General features: G+C 46.0%; 3 protein-coding genes across 4 annotated transcripts; 2 read left to right on the plus strand and 1 right to left on the minus strand.

Moving 5' to 3' along the window:
* Positions 1 to 439: 439 nt before the first annotated feature.
* On the plus strand, positions 440 to 6,250 carry rab40c (RAB40c, member RAS oncogene family). Its single transcript, XM_088317667.1, has 7 exons — positions 440 to 734; positions 2,003 to 2,164; positions 4,108 to 4,168; positions 4,578 to 4,638; positions 4,703 to 4,780; positions 4,942 to 5,164; positions 5,264 to 6,250. Exons 2-7 carry the CDS (start codon positions 2,023 to 2,025, stop codon positions 5,536 to 5,538), a joined length of 840 nt encoding a protein of 279 aa, XP_088173793.1. The 5' UTR covers positions 440 to 734; positions 2,003 to 2,022; the 3' UTR covers positions 5,539 to 6,250.
* Positions 6,251 to 9,224: 2,974 nt separating this feature from the next.
* eif3d (eukaryotic translation initiation factor 3, subunit D) lies at positions 9,225 to 14,367 on the plus strand. 2 transcript variants are annotated; one of them, XM_088317499.1, is made up of 16 exons: positions 9,225 to 9,390; positions 10,089 to 10,214; positions 10,295 to 10,340; positions 10,487 to 10,623; positions 10,699 to 10,784; positions 10,880 to 10,952; positions 11,574 to 11,695; positions 11,769 to 11,901; positions 12,113 to 12,260; positions 12,334 to 12,464; positions 12,551 to 12,636; positions 12,974 to 13,103; positions 13,173 to 13,315; positions 13,446 to 13,638; positions 14,080 to 14,173; positions 14,258 to 14,367. In XM_088317499.1, the coding sequence occupies exons 2-16, from the start codon at positions 10,092 to 10,094 to the stop codon at positions 14,269 to 14,271; spliced, it is 1,659 nt and encodes a 552-aa protein (XP_088173625.1). In that variant the 5' UTR covers positions 9,225 to 9,390; positions 10,089 to 10,091; the 3' UTR covers positions 14,272 to 14,367. The 2 variants fall into 2 exon arrangements, with proteins under 2 accessions (XP_088173625.1, XP_088173626.1); XM_088317500.1 differs by having other exon boundaries at positions 11,580 to 11,695.
* Positions 14,368 to 14,985: 618 nt separating this feature from the next.
* On the minus strand, positions 14,986 to 17,626 carry apol (apolipoprotein L). Its single transcript, XM_088317502.1, has 4 exons — positions 17,408 to 17,626; positions 16,333 to 16,878; positions 16,066 to 16,188; positions 14,986 to 15,978 (listed from the first exon to the last, which is right to left on the minus strand). Exons 1-4 carry the CDS (start codon positions 17,419 to 17,421, stop codon positions 15,033 to 15,035), a joined length of 1,629 nt encoding a protein of 542 aa, XP_088173628.1. The 5' UTR covers positions 17,422 to 17,626; the 3' UTR covers positions 14,986 to 15,032.
* Between the last annotated feature and the right edge of the window lie 14 nt (positions 17,627 to 17,640).

Raw genomic sequence — 17,640 nt, forward strand, 5'->3', positions numbered from 1 at the left:
CGTCAGGACTATTGTTTCTATATTTGTTTAATAGGTTGTTTCTTTATTGTTTCCCTTGCCAACTGCGCGTTGACAAGACTTTTTGATTGACAACTTCTTTTGACCAATAGTGTTGTCTGTCTCCTCCATGGGTGAATACATCAACCAATCATCTACATGAAAAGGCGGGACTCAGAGCTAAATACGGGAGCGCAAGAAGCTCGCTGCAATTTGATTATACTGTTAAATTTATTTTTGTCTGTCGTATATATTTCATTGGTCTTCATTTAGTGTGAATATTTGATATCCTTTGTTGTTTTCACTCAATTTGCATGTTGTTGACAACGGAGTTTGAATGGCAGCCTCTTCCAACCAATGGTGCCCTCCTTTTACGCCTTCATGAGGACAGCAACCAATCATGCGAGTGAGGAGGCGGACGTTCAAAGCTGGAGAGAGTACCCCAACCGCAATCTGTCAACTATCCGCAGATCCCGCACTGTACTCGGCTTGTCTTTACCATGGCTCGGAGGAATGTAGAAACATGGACGTGACGGAGTGACAAGACGGAGGACGCGCACAGATTCGTAGTGGAAGTTTAAAAATCCCCGCCGCTTTGCTTTTTCCTCCTGTCCTCGCGCATAACACCGTTCCCTGGATGTGACGGAGGGGACGTTCCAGTAATCTTGGCAGCCGGACGAGAGGACAACGAGGCGGCCCGAAATCAAGCGGACGTCGCTGGAAGTGGAGCTCACCAGGTTAGCAGCAGCTAGCTATCTGCTAACACCGGTGTCTGTGTGTGTTTATTTTAAACCGTTGAATCACTCTCATAACTCGGAGTGAATATAACCGGTGAAGGTGTCATTAAATTATTTATAATTATTATTGATAATAATTTGTGGCGCCTACTCGATGACGTTAGCGGCAATCAGCTGGAGGAAGGATGTTAGCATGTTAGCTTGTGCGGCGCAGGGATAGCTTGTTGTTCCCTTGTTAATAATTAGCAAATAGTTTCTCTCTCGCCTTTTTTTACGGATGAAAAAGTTTTATTGTTTTGTTAAACACTCCAGTCTGCGCAATACTTTTTCATGGTTCTTTTGTAACTGGCAATGTAATAATGAGTCTTTTTTTTTTTTTTTTAAATCTTCTTAATGCACCTTAATTTTCTTGTTCTTTTTGTTTTCGAAGACAATTGAAACCCTATCTATTATTATTATTATTATTATTATTTCACTCCACAGTCAAGTCAGCACACACCATCCTTCAACATTTTGCGGTTTTATTACCGACAATAATAATGCTTTTTAGCCTTCCCAAGTCAAACTGTAGTTTTCCTTTACATATTTTTAAAGGCAACAAATGATGAATTATTTAATTCAGTTTGGGTCAGTTGAGTATGTCAAATGCAATGTTCATGAAAGTGTCACTGTTAAAATAAGAAAAAAAAATGAATAAAATGTAGGTCGACAGTGTAAGATTCTCCTCAAGAACGACACCCACATTTATGACAGTATGCCATAATTGAGGATGTCAAATAACTTTGTAAAAACACATTTGCCAAACTAATTCAAGAAGAATCCAACGATCTAAAAAAAAAAAACTGTGAAAATTCCCCAACCAAATAGCTATTACTGTAATGCTCACAGCTCGTGAGAACTTTTTTTTTTTTTTTTGTGCTCATTTCCTCACATGTAGCTTTCTGAAAACATGACCGTACATTATTTTTGCTGTATTAAGGACTCCAAACAAACAAAACCTTAAAACCACTTCATGGTGTTCATAATTCAGTCAATGAATGTCATATTAACCTCCCAAATTCACCTTGGTTTGTCTGCACTGGAACCCAGATTGTCATTCTATTATATTAGGCAATTTATATTAATCGTTTGCCTCAAGCCGGCATGCCCACATGAATTGTTGTTAGTCCAGTTTATTTGCAGATGACACACAGGTGTGAAGTCAGCACGTCCCGGCCACCATGAGTGTTTTTTTTTTTTGATGCCCTCATCATTGATTTGCTCACCAGGGCTCATGTGAGTGGAGGCCATGGGCAGCCAGGGCAGCCCGGTGAAGAGCTACGACTACCTGCTCAAGTTCCTGCTGGTGGGCGACAGCGACGTGGGCAAGGGCGAGATCCTGGACAGCCTGCAGGACGGCTCGGCCGAGTCGCCCTACGCGTACAGCAGCGGTGAGTGGTTTTTGCATGACATCGAGTTGTAACGGTTCATCGAATGATTGCAATTATTTGAGTGTCAAAAGTTCAATCTCGAAGCTCGGCATTAATCATTTTTCCATGCGACAGAATACACTATATGCAACGCTACACTCTCATTCACTGACTCCCACGTCACTCACCATTACAGGCCCTGTCTTAAGTATCGATGGCTGGTATCGGCAGCATTCACGAGGATTTCGATACCTTGTTATAAGGCCAGTATCGGCCTGATACAGATAGCTGGTATTGGTACTTGTCTATCCGTAGTTTAAATATCTATTTTGTCATTTTCTTAGTAAATAAATGTTAGCGCTCCGAATTAGGCTTCCCGCTGACATTTTGTCAACGCTCATAGCGCCTTTCTCAGTCGATGTGTCTTATTTTGTTACGGAAACAACAGCCGGATATATTTAACGTCCTTAGCACTGTCTGGAACTAAACTTTCATGACAAACTGTGTCCACTGTTAGTCTGCTACCTTCTGGCTAAAAGCAAAAACAAAACAAGGACATTGTGTGACCGCGGTAAATATTTAAACGGCAGGAAATCAGGACAGAAGAAGCCGAAGCTTGAGAAAGTCTCCTCCGGCGGCCCTTTTTTTTTTTTTTTTTAGGCTGTGTGTGCGTGTGCTTGTTGTGTTTGAGTTCTTAATGTGTTCAGATGGACCAATTTTGTGTTGTTGTCAAAGTTACTTCATCCATGTGATGAAACACTTGCTAATTTCCCTCCTCACAAGGCGGCCGGAAGCATTTGTTTACTCAACTGCAGGCAGCACCGAGCATTTGTTCGGAGTCGTGCGTTTCACAGGATGAGGCCTTTATTTGGATCAGTGCACTAAAATATTTATAATGAAACATTTACAATGACATTTTACGTAGCCGTCCAGTGGCCCAAAATAAAGACTGTGTGGCGTGTCCTCCCGCCCCGGCAGGAACATCTTCTTCTTCCGGAGTCGTATTCAACGTCACAATACGTCGTTGAGCCACAAGGCTCCTTTGATAGACGTCTTCCACGCGGTCGTCGTCTCTTTCAACGTGTCGTCCTCGTTCTCATCTCCCAGAATAGAAGCATCAAGCGTACACGTCACAAGCGCCATCGATCATCCCCGGAAGCGCTCTCTCCAACTCCGCAATGGAATTAGCTCAGCACTTTAGCTGAGAAGATCTCAGTGTGTTGATGTTGAGGATGTTAGCACGCCGCCGATAATTGCAGCCACTCGTCTTCTATTTCATGTCGTCTCAATGTGGATTGACAGCGACAGCGTTTAGAATGCAAAATGGACATTTGGATCATGACGTATTTCAAAACAAGTTGTGCTTTTGGCTGTTTGCGTTGCGTCGCCTTCCAACTCCATTAGTCTAGGTTAGTTCCAATTTTCTTTTACAAATTCTGCTTACGTCATTGCCATTGGGTTGGATCGCTACCAAAAAACAATGACTCTACTTTCCCACCATTGAGCGACAATTACGTGGCGTTCGTCGACTTGTTCGACCGAGCCCACGCCGGACATTTTGTCGACATTAGCACCCTCCCGGGTCAGCTTTCACTGTCACTCACAAAAAAAAAAAAAAAAAAAGTCCAAACTAATAAAACAGTCGTCAGCGTACAATTCAGGTGTTTGGCCTCGGGTCTTTCCTCGCCGACCGCATGCAAAACCACAAGAACCGGTTGAGAAGCTCCAACAGGGGAACATGTCCGGACACGTAGCGGCAGGTGCAGACGGACGGGTTTTCCCTTTTGGCCGTTTAGAGCAAACCGTTGGGAGGACAATTGAAATATTTTTGCTTTCAACGTAATGGCAGGAATTTGTCTTCAAGATCGCAACATTCACCGAAAACTGTTGCAAGCACACCCTAAGCTTTGCCGCGGTGCATTGTGGGAGAAGTGACAGTCCCGTTCTTCTTCTTCTTCACGCAGGCATCGACTACAAGACCACCACCATCCTCCTGGATGGCAGGAGAGTCAAGCTGGAGCTTTGGTGAGTGACTTTCTCACTCCGCAAAAACATATTTCAAAGACATTTGGATGCAGACGAATGGCGTGCAAGCACATCGATGCCTTTCACACGGAAGAGGGAGACGGCTAAGATGGCCGTCCGCCTTGCGTGAAAGGGCCTGACGTCAGCACTTTTGCTCATCTTGCCTCGTGCGTTGTTCCGCGTGTGCGTCACAAACCCGTTTTGAGGAAAGTGGGGCAAGCGCAGAAGCCGAGCCGGCGGCTCCCCGCGGAATCGTTTGTATTTTTCTTTTTTTGCCGCGTCACACTTTCCCTCCTCACTTTTCTTCTGCTCTCGCACCGTTTCCGTCGGCGTCATGACTCAACGCTGATCAAACGCAGAATGAGTTTTTTTTTTTGTCCTGAATTCTTCCCGTTCCTCTCGTCTTCAGGGACACGTCAGGACAGGGACGTTTCTGCACCATTTTCCGCTCGTACTCACGCGGCGCTCAGGTAAGGCCTCGTGCATTCGTTCACTTCGAGTTGCCTTTTCAACCGTCGCCGATGTTGCGTGCAGGGCATCCTGCTGGTGTACGACATCACCAACCGCTGGTCCTTCGACGGCATCGACAGGTGGATCAGAGAGATTGATGAGGTTCGTGAGTCCCGCGGCGATTTATTGATCTAAACGTTCAGCTGTGTCCATTCATCTTTTACAAGCGTTTCTTCTCTTCATTCAAAGTCATATTTTAAGTCTCAGTTTCAATCGGTTGCCACATTCTCTCTTTTTTTTTTTTTTTTTTTTTTTGTGGGCAGCACGCGCCCGGCGTTCCGCGCATCCTGGTGGGCAACCGCCTGCACCTGGCCTTCAAGCGGCAGGTGCCCACCGAGCAGGCGCGAGCTTACGCCGAGAAGAACGGCATGACCTTCTTCGAGGTGAGCCCGCTGTGCAACTTCAACGTCATCGAGTCCTTCACGGAGCTGTCGCGCATCGTCCTCATGCGCCACGGCATGGAGAAGTTCTGGAAGCCCAACCGAGGTGGGTGCCGAGTCGTTTCTCAAGTCAAGCCAGTGAGTGTCGGCTTGTTTTGAATGAATCTTTCAAACAGAGACAATTTTTTTTTTTTTTTGTGCGCAGTTTTCAGCTTACAGGACCTGTGCTGCCGGGCCATCGTGTCGTGCACGCCGGTCCACCTCATCGACAAGCTGCCGCTGCCCGTGGCCATCAAGTCGCACCTCAAGTCCTTCTCCATGGCCAACGGCATGAACGCCGTCATGATGCACGGACGCTCGTACTCGCTGGCCAACCCGGCCGGCGGCTCCAAGGGCAACAGCCTCAAGCGCTCCAAGTCCATCCGGCCCCCGCAGAGCCCCCCGCAGAACTGCACGCGCAGCAACTGCAAGATCTCCTAACTGCCACTTTCCCTCCGGGGTTAACGACGGCCTGCGGGGTGACCGACCAACGGGCCGGGCTGGGAAGCTTTGACGCCGGCCACGGCGCCGTCCCGGGAGAGGGAGTCCGCCATTTTTGACAGTCCCGCTGCTACTACCGAACCGCCGAGTCACGTGAGAGACAAAGAGTTTTCTCGCCTGTACAGACAGAGACACTCTCAAAGAGTCTCTGTTTTTTTTTTTTCCTTCTTCACAAGTCTTCTTTTCGGCTTTCTAAAGCTCAATAAGCTACAAGTTGGCACACTTTGGAAACGGCACAATCACATTGGGAAAAGCTCTTTGGCCTTTCGGCGTACGCGCAGGATCACTCCCCACACAGCCACCTCTTTGGACCGGCCGCACACAATCGCATACAAGCACTCACACACTCTTGGCGCGCACACGCCTCACCCTCGCACTTATCATACACATTCACACGTTCCTCATTCACTCCTCGGACACAAACGCGTGTCCACACTCCACACATCCTAGAGCGCCTCGTTGTACAGGCCTGTTGTTCCTGGTCCCCGGACTCGTGAGCGCGTCTGAAATTGGAACGATTGGATGCATCACGCTTCCATTTTCTTTCTGCCGTGCGCATCACCCGCTTGTTGCAGTGAAAAGCGACTATTTAAGGTCCCGCACATTTGGATCTGACTTGACCCAAGTGAAGGACTCTTCCCGTTGATTTCTTTGACTTGCCTACTATGACTGCTACTACTTGCACTGAGGCCCCTTTTTAGAAAACACCTGCCTCCCCGTTCGTTCCATGTAGCTCCCTCCCTCCTCCAAATTTGGCTAAAATGATCTCATGTCGGGGGTGGGAAAGGTTTTTTTTTAAAGACAGGGAGTCGCGTGTTGCGTTGAAGCCTTTCAGCCACATGAAATTTTTATCACGCCTTTTTTTTTTTTTTTTTTTTAAATCTCGCCAGGGAGCCGATCGGCTTCGAAGTGTGTCGCCGTGCGTCATAATGTGTTTATCAAATATTTATATTACAGTGTCATGCATAATTCCATTTACACTATCAATGTGGGACGCAGCTGCAGTCCTGTTAAGCACAAGTTTAAAAACAAAAAAAAAAATTCAGTAGAAATGTGAGACTATTTTAGTATCTGAGGCTTAATTGACACTTTTTCCGTTTCTATTTTAAGACGGGCGCACTGGAAATATTTGAGGTGCATTGGAAGCGGTGTAGTCCGGTTTTATCGTGGCGCAATCAGAAAATGTGACGGAATCACTCACTCTGCACTAATTTGAGTGCTGTTGGAATGTGTCGTGACAAGTGAGTCTACTTTAAAATTGGAGGGGGGGGGATTGTTGCATTTTGGACATGAGTCGTATTCATGAGTTAGAGTGTGAAAATATTGTTTTATTATTTGATATCCGATTCAGACTAAAGCGATACAAGTCGTGGTACCTCGGTGCCAAGGAACTGATGAGTGAATTAGCGCTGCAACTAAAGATTATTTAATCGATTATTCAGTCCATCTGATAAAAATCTAAATTAATAATTTTTTAGGGGGCGGGATATTTTGAGAATTGATTAATTGGTGATTGATGTCGGAAAGCTCAAAATCCCTGCGTAGTGAATGATTTCGAACGCAGCTTGAGTCTTCTGATGTCGGCGTCTCCGCCTCCTCCGTGCGCTATCCCATGATTCATTGCTGCTGAATAATGGATGCGCCTCACTTGGATCTCAGGAGGGCTGCGCCTTCTTCTTCTTCTTCATCATCAGTGCACCGCAGCTTCTCGCGGCGCTTTCATCTTCCCCCCCTTCCTCAGCTCGCTCACGCTCTTATGCCGCCATTTTTTTTTTCCCGCCATGTCACTTTCCTTTTCCAGCTCAGTTCCTCTTTTCATAAACTCAAGCGTTAAAGATCATAGCGGTTTTTATCAGATGAAATGGGTTGGCTTTTTTTTTTTTTTGGTCAGATTTGAGGCCCTTGGGCCAGATCCATTTTTTTGTGGCTCACTAAAGCAAATCAATTTTTATTTATTTTTTTTATTACTAAATTGATTTGTTCTTCTTGTTTTGGTAGAACATCTTAATGGAAAATTCTTTTTTTAATCACTTTATTTAGATCTTTTACAAGCCTCCCCTCCCCTTTTTTCCAAAATCCCTTCTCAACTTGGAAAAAAAAAAATTTATATTGGGTCAACGCGATTTTCCACAACTTACCCTGTCACAAATTCCAAAATGTTGCCAGTCATTGTCCAACTCTCCTAAAAGGTTTATAATTGCCCTGAGATGCCATAAGATGATGGCAAAGCACTATTTTTGTCTATATGAAGCCCCTCAACTCACTTCAACATAGTTCCTTGGCACCAAGTTGACACATGATGGCACCTTTGCACAAAAAAGGTGAATAACTGAGGATGCTTTCCCCAAAAATGTGCAGACTCTTCATCTTCTCATCTCCGTACTACCATCCCAGTGAATTGTGTGCAAGAGTGTTAGAGCGACGTTTGCAACAAATCTGGCAAAAGTCTGCTTTTTTTTTTTTTTTTTCCCTCCCCACTGAATTTGGTGGAGCGGCCTGAGGTTGTAATCCCGCACTGAGAATGTTCCTGGCACAAGTGTCCGTGCGTGTGGTGGACTTTCGTGTTTGGAGCGACACCCCTGTTGTTGGGAATGTGTTTCCTTCCTTCCTGCCAGCCCTTGCTACTGCTTTTCCACCCGTGGGGCTCTGAAAACGGGACAACATGCACAAATTAAGAGAGAAAACATATCTGCAGATAATTAATGTGCTATTTTATCGTCAAACCTGTTACATACAACAACCAATTTTTTTTTGTTATTTGGGTTGTTTTATATCCCTTCTGATAGAGAAATGTAAGATAAACTAGAGCAGCGAATGGAACAAATGTTTGTGTGCCACTTTTCTTTTTTTTTAATTGGGCTCAGCATTATTGCCAAGAATTCCAGAAGAGCTCTGATGATATGCAGGAAAAAGAAAGATGTGTTGCTGTTGCTGACTAATGGACTAAAAATGTGTTTTTGTTTTGTTTTATTTTTTTTAAATCCTTCTTTTTGTGTATGCACAACCTCTTTTTATGAGATTGTAAATGTTTGAGTAAAGGATGTGCGATAGGACCTCTTCTCGGGAGGCCCTCTGATTGGTGGAGTGGCTTTGTATAAAGGGGCAGTGTTGTAAAATGGATTTAAAAACACGTTTAAACACTATTTGGGGAGCTGAAAGCTTCTAAATCTGAGGTGTGCATGTGTGCACGTGTGTGTGTGTGTGTCTGAGGAATAAGCTGAAACACTTTCCTTTTTTTTTTAAATTATTGATTGTACAGTTTTAACGCAGTGAGGGTTTGAAGAGACTTTTTCACAAATAAACAATTGAATGTTCAAGTTGATATGTGGGCTCATTATTTCTTATCACTTAAATGTGTTTATGCAACGATTTTAAAATATGGAGTAAAAATGCACGTTCTTGTTCAAATACTTTTTTGCAATGTGGAACAATGATGATTCAGTGCCCCCTGCCGTCCGTATCGTGAAACTGCACTTACACGTCATCAATGTTCGAAATATGCTCCCATTTAAAGATTGCATTCCAATTAATGGAACTTGCAACTGTTGTAAACGCTATAAACAACAGCCGCACACACAGCCAAATGATCCTCACGAAAATACAGTTCGGTACAGTAGTTAGTTGTTATGTCCTCGAAATGACGGCATCGATTTGCGACACTTTACGACAGCAGCAACAACCCACTTCGAGGCAGTCAGCCACTTCCTTTCACGCCGGCGCCCTGACCGGGGATTTTTCTCCGAAGAACTCCGGGCCCCATTTAAGGCATTTTAGCGTGTCACATTGGATACGGTACGAACAACACGACGCGTGTAAAGACGAGCGAAAATGACCTATTCCCACGCGTATATTTCATGAGAATTAAGCGAACGTTGTTGAGGTGTAACTAGTTTGCTAGCTGGTTAGCTTAGCCGCGGCTGCTATCGCGGCCACCTGGTGTGATGACAGGCCTTGTGGCGTTAGCAGCAGCAGCACTAGCTTGGTCTTCTCTCATGAATAACTTTTGAACATTTGTCGTGTCATAAACCTTTTGACTCTTATATCTGTGAATTTAAATAAACTCGCTGATTAACCGTACAACTTGTAAGATTATCATCAAAGTGAATCAAGCCTGTGTATGGACTACATAAGTTATAAGTGTAATTTTTTTAGATAGCAGGCCTCATCAAAATGTGTATAATTGTCTATATTAATAGTTGGACCCCTTAATAAAATCTTGTTCTCCTGCACTAACACTGCAAGCCTCAGCGCCTCAAATGTATTCCTAAATATTATCCCAAAATACTGGCGTATAACTTAAAAATTGCGAAGAAAAATGTTGACGGGTCTGTGATGACTAGCCCACTGCGCAAACTGAGCAGTGCCTCTATTTTGGAGTGCCCAGCTGGAGACAACAGTGCTGATTTAAGCCTGAGACCCCGTGGAACAAAGCTCAATTGGCACGAATGCTGCATATGACTTGTCCAAGTGTAACATTTGAACTCTTGCAGGACATGGCCAAGTTCAACGCGCCGGTGATCCAGGACAACCCATCGGGATGGGGTCCCTGCGCCGTACCGGAGAAATTCAAGGATATGCCTTACCAGCCCTTCAGCAAAGGAGATCGCTTGGGGAAGGTCTGCTGCAGCCACAATGGACTGTTTGTCATTAGTTTTGGCTCCTTCCACTCACAATGTCATCGTCTTTTGGTTGTCAGGTCGCCGACTGGACCGGAGCAACTTACCAGGACAAAAGATACACCAGTGAGTGACTTGAAGTTGGAAAGCTCGAAATTAGAGACCACTAGTGCCGAATAGGGTTGAACCACGCTGAAAGCATGATGGCTGCTTTCTGACCCTATTGCGTCCTGATATGACGCTGATGACTTTTTGGTGTTTTCCGCACACAGACAAGTACTCGTCCCAGTTCGGAGGCGGGAGTCAGTATGCGTACTTCCACGAGGAGGACGAGACCAGCTTCCAGCTGGTGGACACGGCAAAGATGCAGAAGACGGCCTACCAGAGGAACCGCATGAGGTTTGCTCAGGTAACAACGCCGCGACGCTCGTAACGAGAGAACGCAACTCCGTCACCGGTTGAATCTTCCGTTCCGCTCTGGCAGAGGAACTTGCGCCGGGACAAGGACCGCAGGAACTTGACGCAGTTCAACATGCAGACGCTGCCTAAGAGCGCCAAGCAAAAGGAGAGGTCAGAAGAGAATTAGTCATAAAAAAAAATGTATCAAATGTGCCCAGTCAGTGGCGTGTATTATTCATTCCTTCCAATGTGTGTTGTCGTCACAGGGATCGAATGCGCCTGCAGAAGAAGTTCCAGAAGCAGTTTGGCGTTCGTCAGAAGTGGGACCAGAAGTCTCAGGTACGCCCGTCCGCATGTTCACGTTCTACTTTTTGACGCGCTCAGCAGCTTTGAGTTGTTTGACTTGTTTCACCCTCAGACCAAAGATAATTTTCCAAAATTCTGGGTTTGCATTTCATTAAAACTTTTCGTTTGTGCAGCACTTAGTCAATACTTTGATTTCTTTTGCTTTTCCATTTGTGTAGAGGACACCATTCCAGTTGCTTTTGTAAATAATATTGAAACATTTTAGATGACAATCATTCTAGATTTTTTTTCAATTAATTTTGTCCAAGGGAGGGTATTTTATTAAATTAAATTTAAAAATACATATAATACGTTTTTTGAAACAATTATGTTTGATTTTTCTGGACAGTTTTTTTCCCCAAAAACTTAAGTATATCAAAGGCTTTATTAACACATTGTGTCTGAAATCTAAATAAAAAATAAAATGTGTATACAGCAAACTGAAAATAAGTAAAAGCTGCTGAGACAAATGATCTGAAATTTAGTCTTTTAGTCTCTTCTAGTAGTGCTGTAGTGAAGCTTTGAGCTCAGACTTCATTTACACAATCCATGAAGTAACATGCGACGTTTGTTTGTGTTTTGTTTTTGTTTTTGTTGGGGTTTTTTTTCGCCAAGGCTCAGCTGAAGCCCAGAGATTCTTCAGTGGAGGTGCGCAGCGACTGGGAGGTGAAGGAGGAGATGGACTTCCCGAGACTCATGAAGATGCGATACATGGATGTGGCCGACCCCGCGGACATGTGAGTGCGCCTCTGCCCGCCCCAGACGCGCGTCTTGCATCACCCCGTTTAACGCCACTCGTGTCGTCCACAGCGAGTGCTGCGGCGCCTTGGAGTTCTACGATAAAGCCTTCGACCGCATCACCACGCGCAACGAGAAGCAGCTGAGGAGCATCAAGAGGATCTTCCACACCGTCACCACCACCGACGACCCCGTCATCCGCAAGGTGCGCTGATACGCGTCCTGCCGCTCATGTTTTTCAAGGACTCTTTCCTACGGCAACGTTTTCCGATGTTATTTGGTTATGGTGCTGTTTGTCCATGTGCCACATTTGCCACTTTTTTTAATGTCTTCGTTTGTGCGGTCTAAATTTAAGTTGAGTCTCAGGAAATTGGCGGGCAGTTTTTGGAAACACATGTCCGTCCGTCTGTCTGCAGCTGGCCAAGACCCAAGGCAATGTGTTTGCCACCGACGCCATCTTGGCCACCCTGATGTGCTGCACGCGTTCGGTCAACTCCTGGGACATCATCGTGCAGCGGGTGGGCAACAAGCTTTTCTTCGACAAGCGCGACAACTCGGACTTTGGTAAGTTTGGTCCCGCCGCTTTGGTTTGCGCCCGTGCGCGTTGTGACTTGACACGTGTGCGCCGCCTCCCAAGATCTGCTGACTGTGAGCGAGACGGCCAACGAGCCGCCGCAAGATGAGGGCAACTCCTTCAACTCGCCGCGGAACCTGGCCATGGAGGCCACCTACATCAACCACAACTTTAGCCAGCAGTGCTTGCGCATGGTGAGCGAGTGCGCGTGACGCCTTCACGGGGGCTAAATTATGTCTGCCGAGACAGCATTTTTAAAACGTATTTGTATTGACTTCAGGGTGGCGAGCGCTACAAGTTCCCCACCAGCAACCCCTTTGTGGAGGAGGACATGGACAAGAGCGAGGTGGCGTCTGTTGCCTACAGGTGAGCTCGAAAGATTGAAGAAGCATGCTTACCGGTGTGCTAAAACAGAACTTAGACCGTGTGTCGGGTTTTGAGGCGCCACATAAAACAGTACTGTTTTATTTTGATTTTGTTGAACCACAAAACCATGGCATGATTGTCAAGGAGGAAGCGGGCGACCACAAAAAAAGAAAACGACTTTATAAATGAAAAAGTTTTGCTATATTGTGACTCTGTTGGCATTGCTTGATCATCCAGTTTCTCCTTTAATGTCCAAAAGTACAGACTGACATTTTTTTGTATTTAAAATGTTTTTCACAATAAATGGTCATTTTAGCCACTTGACCTCTGTCGCCAGGTATCGCCACTGGAAGCTGGGCGAAGACATCGACCTGATTGTCCGCTGCGAGCACGACGGCGTGATGACGGGCGCCAACGGGGAAGTGTCCTTCATTAACATCAAGACCCTCAACGAGTGGGACTCCAGGGTAAGGCGACCAGGTGTGCATTTACATTTCTGACAGTCTGCTCACGATGCTTGTGTCTTTTCCGGGCAGCATTGTAACGGCGTAGACTGGCGCCAGAAGCTGGACTCCCAGCGTGGTGCCGTCCTGGCCACCGAGCTGAAGAACAACAGCTACAAGTTGGCACGCTGGACCTGCTGCGCCATGCTGGCCGGCTCGGAGTACCTCAAACTGGGGTGAGTCCACTTGGGTTCACAATAATGAAACGCTAATAATCAATGAAAAATGTGCCGTGGGGATTTTGCAGTATTTTGCTATTTTTAAGTATTAACCTGAAGACAACTTGTCAAAATGTCTCCTTTGCAGCTACGTGTCCCGCTACCATGTGAAGGATTCTGCCCGCCACGTGGTTCTGGGCACCCAGCAGTTCAAGCCCAACGAGTTTGCAAGCCAGATTAACCTGAGCATGGAGAACGCCTGGGGCATCCTACGTTGCGTCATTGACATCTGCCGCAAGCTGGACGAGGGCAAGTACCTCATCCTCAAGGACCCCAACAAGGTAAGCAAACCCCGAACCTCCCAAGCCGTTGGCCTCGCCTGTCACTCACAGTTGATTTCTGTCCGAATTACACAACACAAAAAAAAAAACTGTGTCTTCATCAAGCAAATGTTTGCTAGCTGAATGCTAACATAATGCAAAATGCCATAGGCGGCCTAACAAGAAAATACCCTGGATGTTGTGGTCATTTTTCTGCTTCTATTAACACACATGGAGCAGCAACACATACAAACGACACATACAACAATACTCACAGATATACTGTCAAAAACAATCAATAAAATGGTTGCTAAAAAAAAAAAAAATCAGTTAACCACAATATAGCTGTAGGACAACTCAAATGATAGCCAAATACAAAAAAAACAGTACATTTTACAATATTGGCCGAGAACGACACATCGGGAGTCGCCTTCTGATTGGCTCTCCACTCGACCCCCGCAGCAAGTCATCCGTGTGTACAGCCTGCCCGACGGAACCTTCAGCTCCGACGAAGAGGAGGATGAAGAGGAGGAAGAAGAGGACGAGGAGGAAGAAGGTGAGACGGTTGGAGACGCTCAGTTAACGAGCTGACCCGTTGCCGTGGAGACTAACCGGTGAAATATTTTATCTATGATTCCAGAAGAAGAAAACTGAAACATGGCGCTCGGTGACCAAAACAACCTGCCAAAAACACACACACACACACAAACATGTTTAAATTCCAAATCAATAAAATCCAATTGGCCCAAACTGTTCCAATTTTTTTTTTTTTTTTTTTAATGTCGCCCAAGAGTTTGCAGATTTACCAGCGTGACGAGAGTCAACCGTGCGGGTTCCTGCCTCTCGTAAGTGTAAAAAAGTCAACATTATTTTTCAATATTTAAACATTCAAAGTCTCCTCGTGCCCCCGGTGAACTGCTCCACGCGTCACAAGCACTCAAGATCATGACCAAAAATCGTCTAGGGCTTTAAGAATTTGAAAAGAATTTCTGAATTTGGTTAATGTGTATATATAATCTAATTTGCCAATTTTATGTATGTGACAAAAATATGAATTTGTTGCCAACATATCAAAGTGCAAAAGTTTGCTTAGTCATTTCAACAATCACGACTGCAGTTGATGTAAATCAGTTAATTACTCATAATTACAAAAACTCCCAAAACTTATTGTGACCATTTAAATTTGATTATACACACCAAAGTAAAAGATTTCTAATTTTGCCGGAAATGACGTGTTTTCTGAAAAAGACTCACTTTGGACTTGTACCTGGTCGAACAGCTTCTTCGTAGAAGAAATGTGTAAATACATAAAGTAGACAAACTATAATAGCTACAGTCGTCTAAGAACCTCTAGCAGGTGTGTTTAGCTCAACTATAAAAAAAAAAAAAAAAAAACTGAGCGTGTCGTCTGGGTGCTACTGAATGCTGCAACGTTGCTTTTCATCCCGTTTGTCGTCATGGTAAAGCGGCACCTCGAGGACGGCCCGGTTCCCCTCAAAAGTTGCCAGTCCCCTCACCACCGAGTCATACGTCCTTTGCCAGGATTCCATCTCCGCCCGCCACAGGGCACTCCTGGCTCTGAGAAATTGTGACACTTGTGTCTCACACCCTTTGGCCAGAGCCACGCTGTTCATGCAGATGATAACGATATCTATGCCGATAAAGATTCCGTTTAGCGGGATGAGTCCGGCTCTGGCCGTGCGGGACACGGCCACGGATCCCTTGAGGGTCACGTGGCTCACATTCCGGGCATCCGACACGGCTTTGTGGACGTTCCGTAGCGCTTTTCCGCCGACAGCCACCACCTTGCCCACCCTGGTGGCCACCTCCTTGTTGCGTTTAGGCGTCTTCACAGCAATGTTGGTTTCGGCGACCGATCCGACTCGTCTAATCTCCGGCGCCTCGCAGAGAACTTCACTGACAGCCGCGTCAAGTTGTTGAGTCTCGCTGGTAATGTTGTCCAGACATTGCGCATCCCCAATGAAGTTCTCAGTCACCTCACTGACCTTCTTCATCGACTTCTGCTCCAGTTTGTAGTCCACGATGGAGGTGATTACGCAATTAGCCCAGCTGGCGAGACCCAGACCCAGTCCGGTCATACTAAAAGCCAGCGAGGTGCCAGCCGTGATCGGCATGAGCGCCAGCCCGGCAATTGCGAGCGCGCCGCTCACCACGGCCACCGAGCTACCCGCCACGTTGGAGATCCTCATCCCCTTGTTGCTCCGGACGAGCTCCTCCGTGATCTGGTCCAACTGGTCCAAAAGCTCCAACATCCTGGACCGACGCTGGCTGAACTCGGCTACGAAGCGGTGACACGCGTCCTCCTGGAGCAGGAACACCAGCCGGAAGTCTGCGTCATTCCTGTCGAAGACACCGAAATGCAAAAAAAAAAAAAATTAAGGTGATTTAGACCCATCTCAAAGATTGTGGGTTTGAATCCAGGGTCACCTGATTTGGTCACACTTTTGAACGTGACACAACATCCTCTGTCTCTCCTCTGAAGATAATCCCTCAGGGAGCTCGACGCGGATGCCCAACCCAGCTTTGGAGACCACGTTGAGGCCGAACTTACTAGAGGAAGAGAATGTCCAAATCAAAGTGCGGCGATACATTGTCAAATTTCAACTTTCCAAATTCTGATATTGCGTGAAAGGAAGAGAAACGCCTCAATCAAGGATTGTGAGGGCGATTTTGTTGCCTGCTTATCGGCTTTACCTTTCGTCCATCATGAGGCACATTTGTTGTGTGGTCTCCACGTATTGGTCCAGAAGGTACGCCAACACGGCTGCGTTGTCCAGCCTGGGCAAGAAGAAGACTTCGGCATCTTGCTTCAACTCTGCGGCGAGCGGGCAAGCCCGACGCGCCGCGGTCACGGCGAGCGCAACATCCCAGCAGCCCACACCCTGTGGGAGTTTCACCACTTCGCCCCGGAAAACCATCAACGAGGTGGCGGCCAGCCTCTCCAGTGCCTCCACGAAGCCGTCCAGTTCCTCCAAGCCGAGCGATACGTCTTTTAGTGCCGCGGCTAGTGCCGCCTCTAGCGCGGGTCGCCTGTTCTCCGGCGCAATCTTGTTCTTCACGTAGACGAGAATATTCTTGCCCAGCTTCAGCTCTGCACGGTCGCTGATGTCTCTTATGGTGTTGATCTCGTTCTCGCGTTGCGCCCGCCACTCGGACATACGTTTGCAGAAACGACTCACTGTGGACATGTCGACGAGGGTGGATGAGGCGTAGCCGACCAAGACCCCCTTCAGCGCATTTCTGGGCAAAAATTACAACTTTTAAAGTGGAACATTTTCTTAAGTGGAGCACCACAGGCATCTGTCCTCGATCCTCATTTTTTTCCCCATTATTACCTTTGAAGATACTTCATACATACTTAAAGTCAAGTATGACTTCTTTCAAAACTAAGTTGGACATAAATTTATTGTTTCCTTGACTGGAGCAATTTTAATAACGCTATTGCTTACTTCTCTTAGTACCACAGAGAAATGTCCTGGATCCTCACCGGTTTGCCATCTTACTTATCAAAGATAACGCATTCGCCCTTAAGACTGACAAAAATCACAACTTTGAGGGTAGGCAGGAGGGTGTGAACAGAAGAAAAAGTGAACATTCCGTTCAACGGAGTACCACAAGGAAATGTGTTAGATCCTCATAAATTCTGAAACCCGCTGTACTAATCATCTTTCTGAGGTAAAGATGCAAACTTGTCAAATGTCACAAAATTAATATGAAACACAAACTTGTGTTTTCAAAGTCTTTAGAAGAGATTAAAAAGAGACTTTACCTGGACTTGTGCATATTCCTGTCATGAAGTGGATCCACTGTGAGTAAATGTTTTTTTTGGGGGGGGGTTCACTGTGGTTCGTCTGCTCACACTCGTTGAGCAAAACCTGCAGCTCTTGTTCAATGATCGTCATTGTCAGGTGGAGCCACGCCCACTTGCAACCGTTTCTTTCCTCATCACGCCGCCTACACCTGCGCCAACGTTTTTCAATATTGTCAAAAAAGCTGATTTTG

The sequence above is a fragment of the Idiotropiscis lumnitzeri genome, chromosome 15 (assembly GCF_059441095.1).
Source record: "Idiotropiscis lumnitzeri isolate Australia: NSW breed Sydney's pygmy pipehorse chromosome 15, RoL_Ilum_1.0, whole genome shotgun sequence".
NCBI lineage: Eukaryota > Metazoa > Chordata > Actinopteri > Syngnathiformes > Syngnathidae > Idiotropiscis > Idiotropiscis lumnitzeri.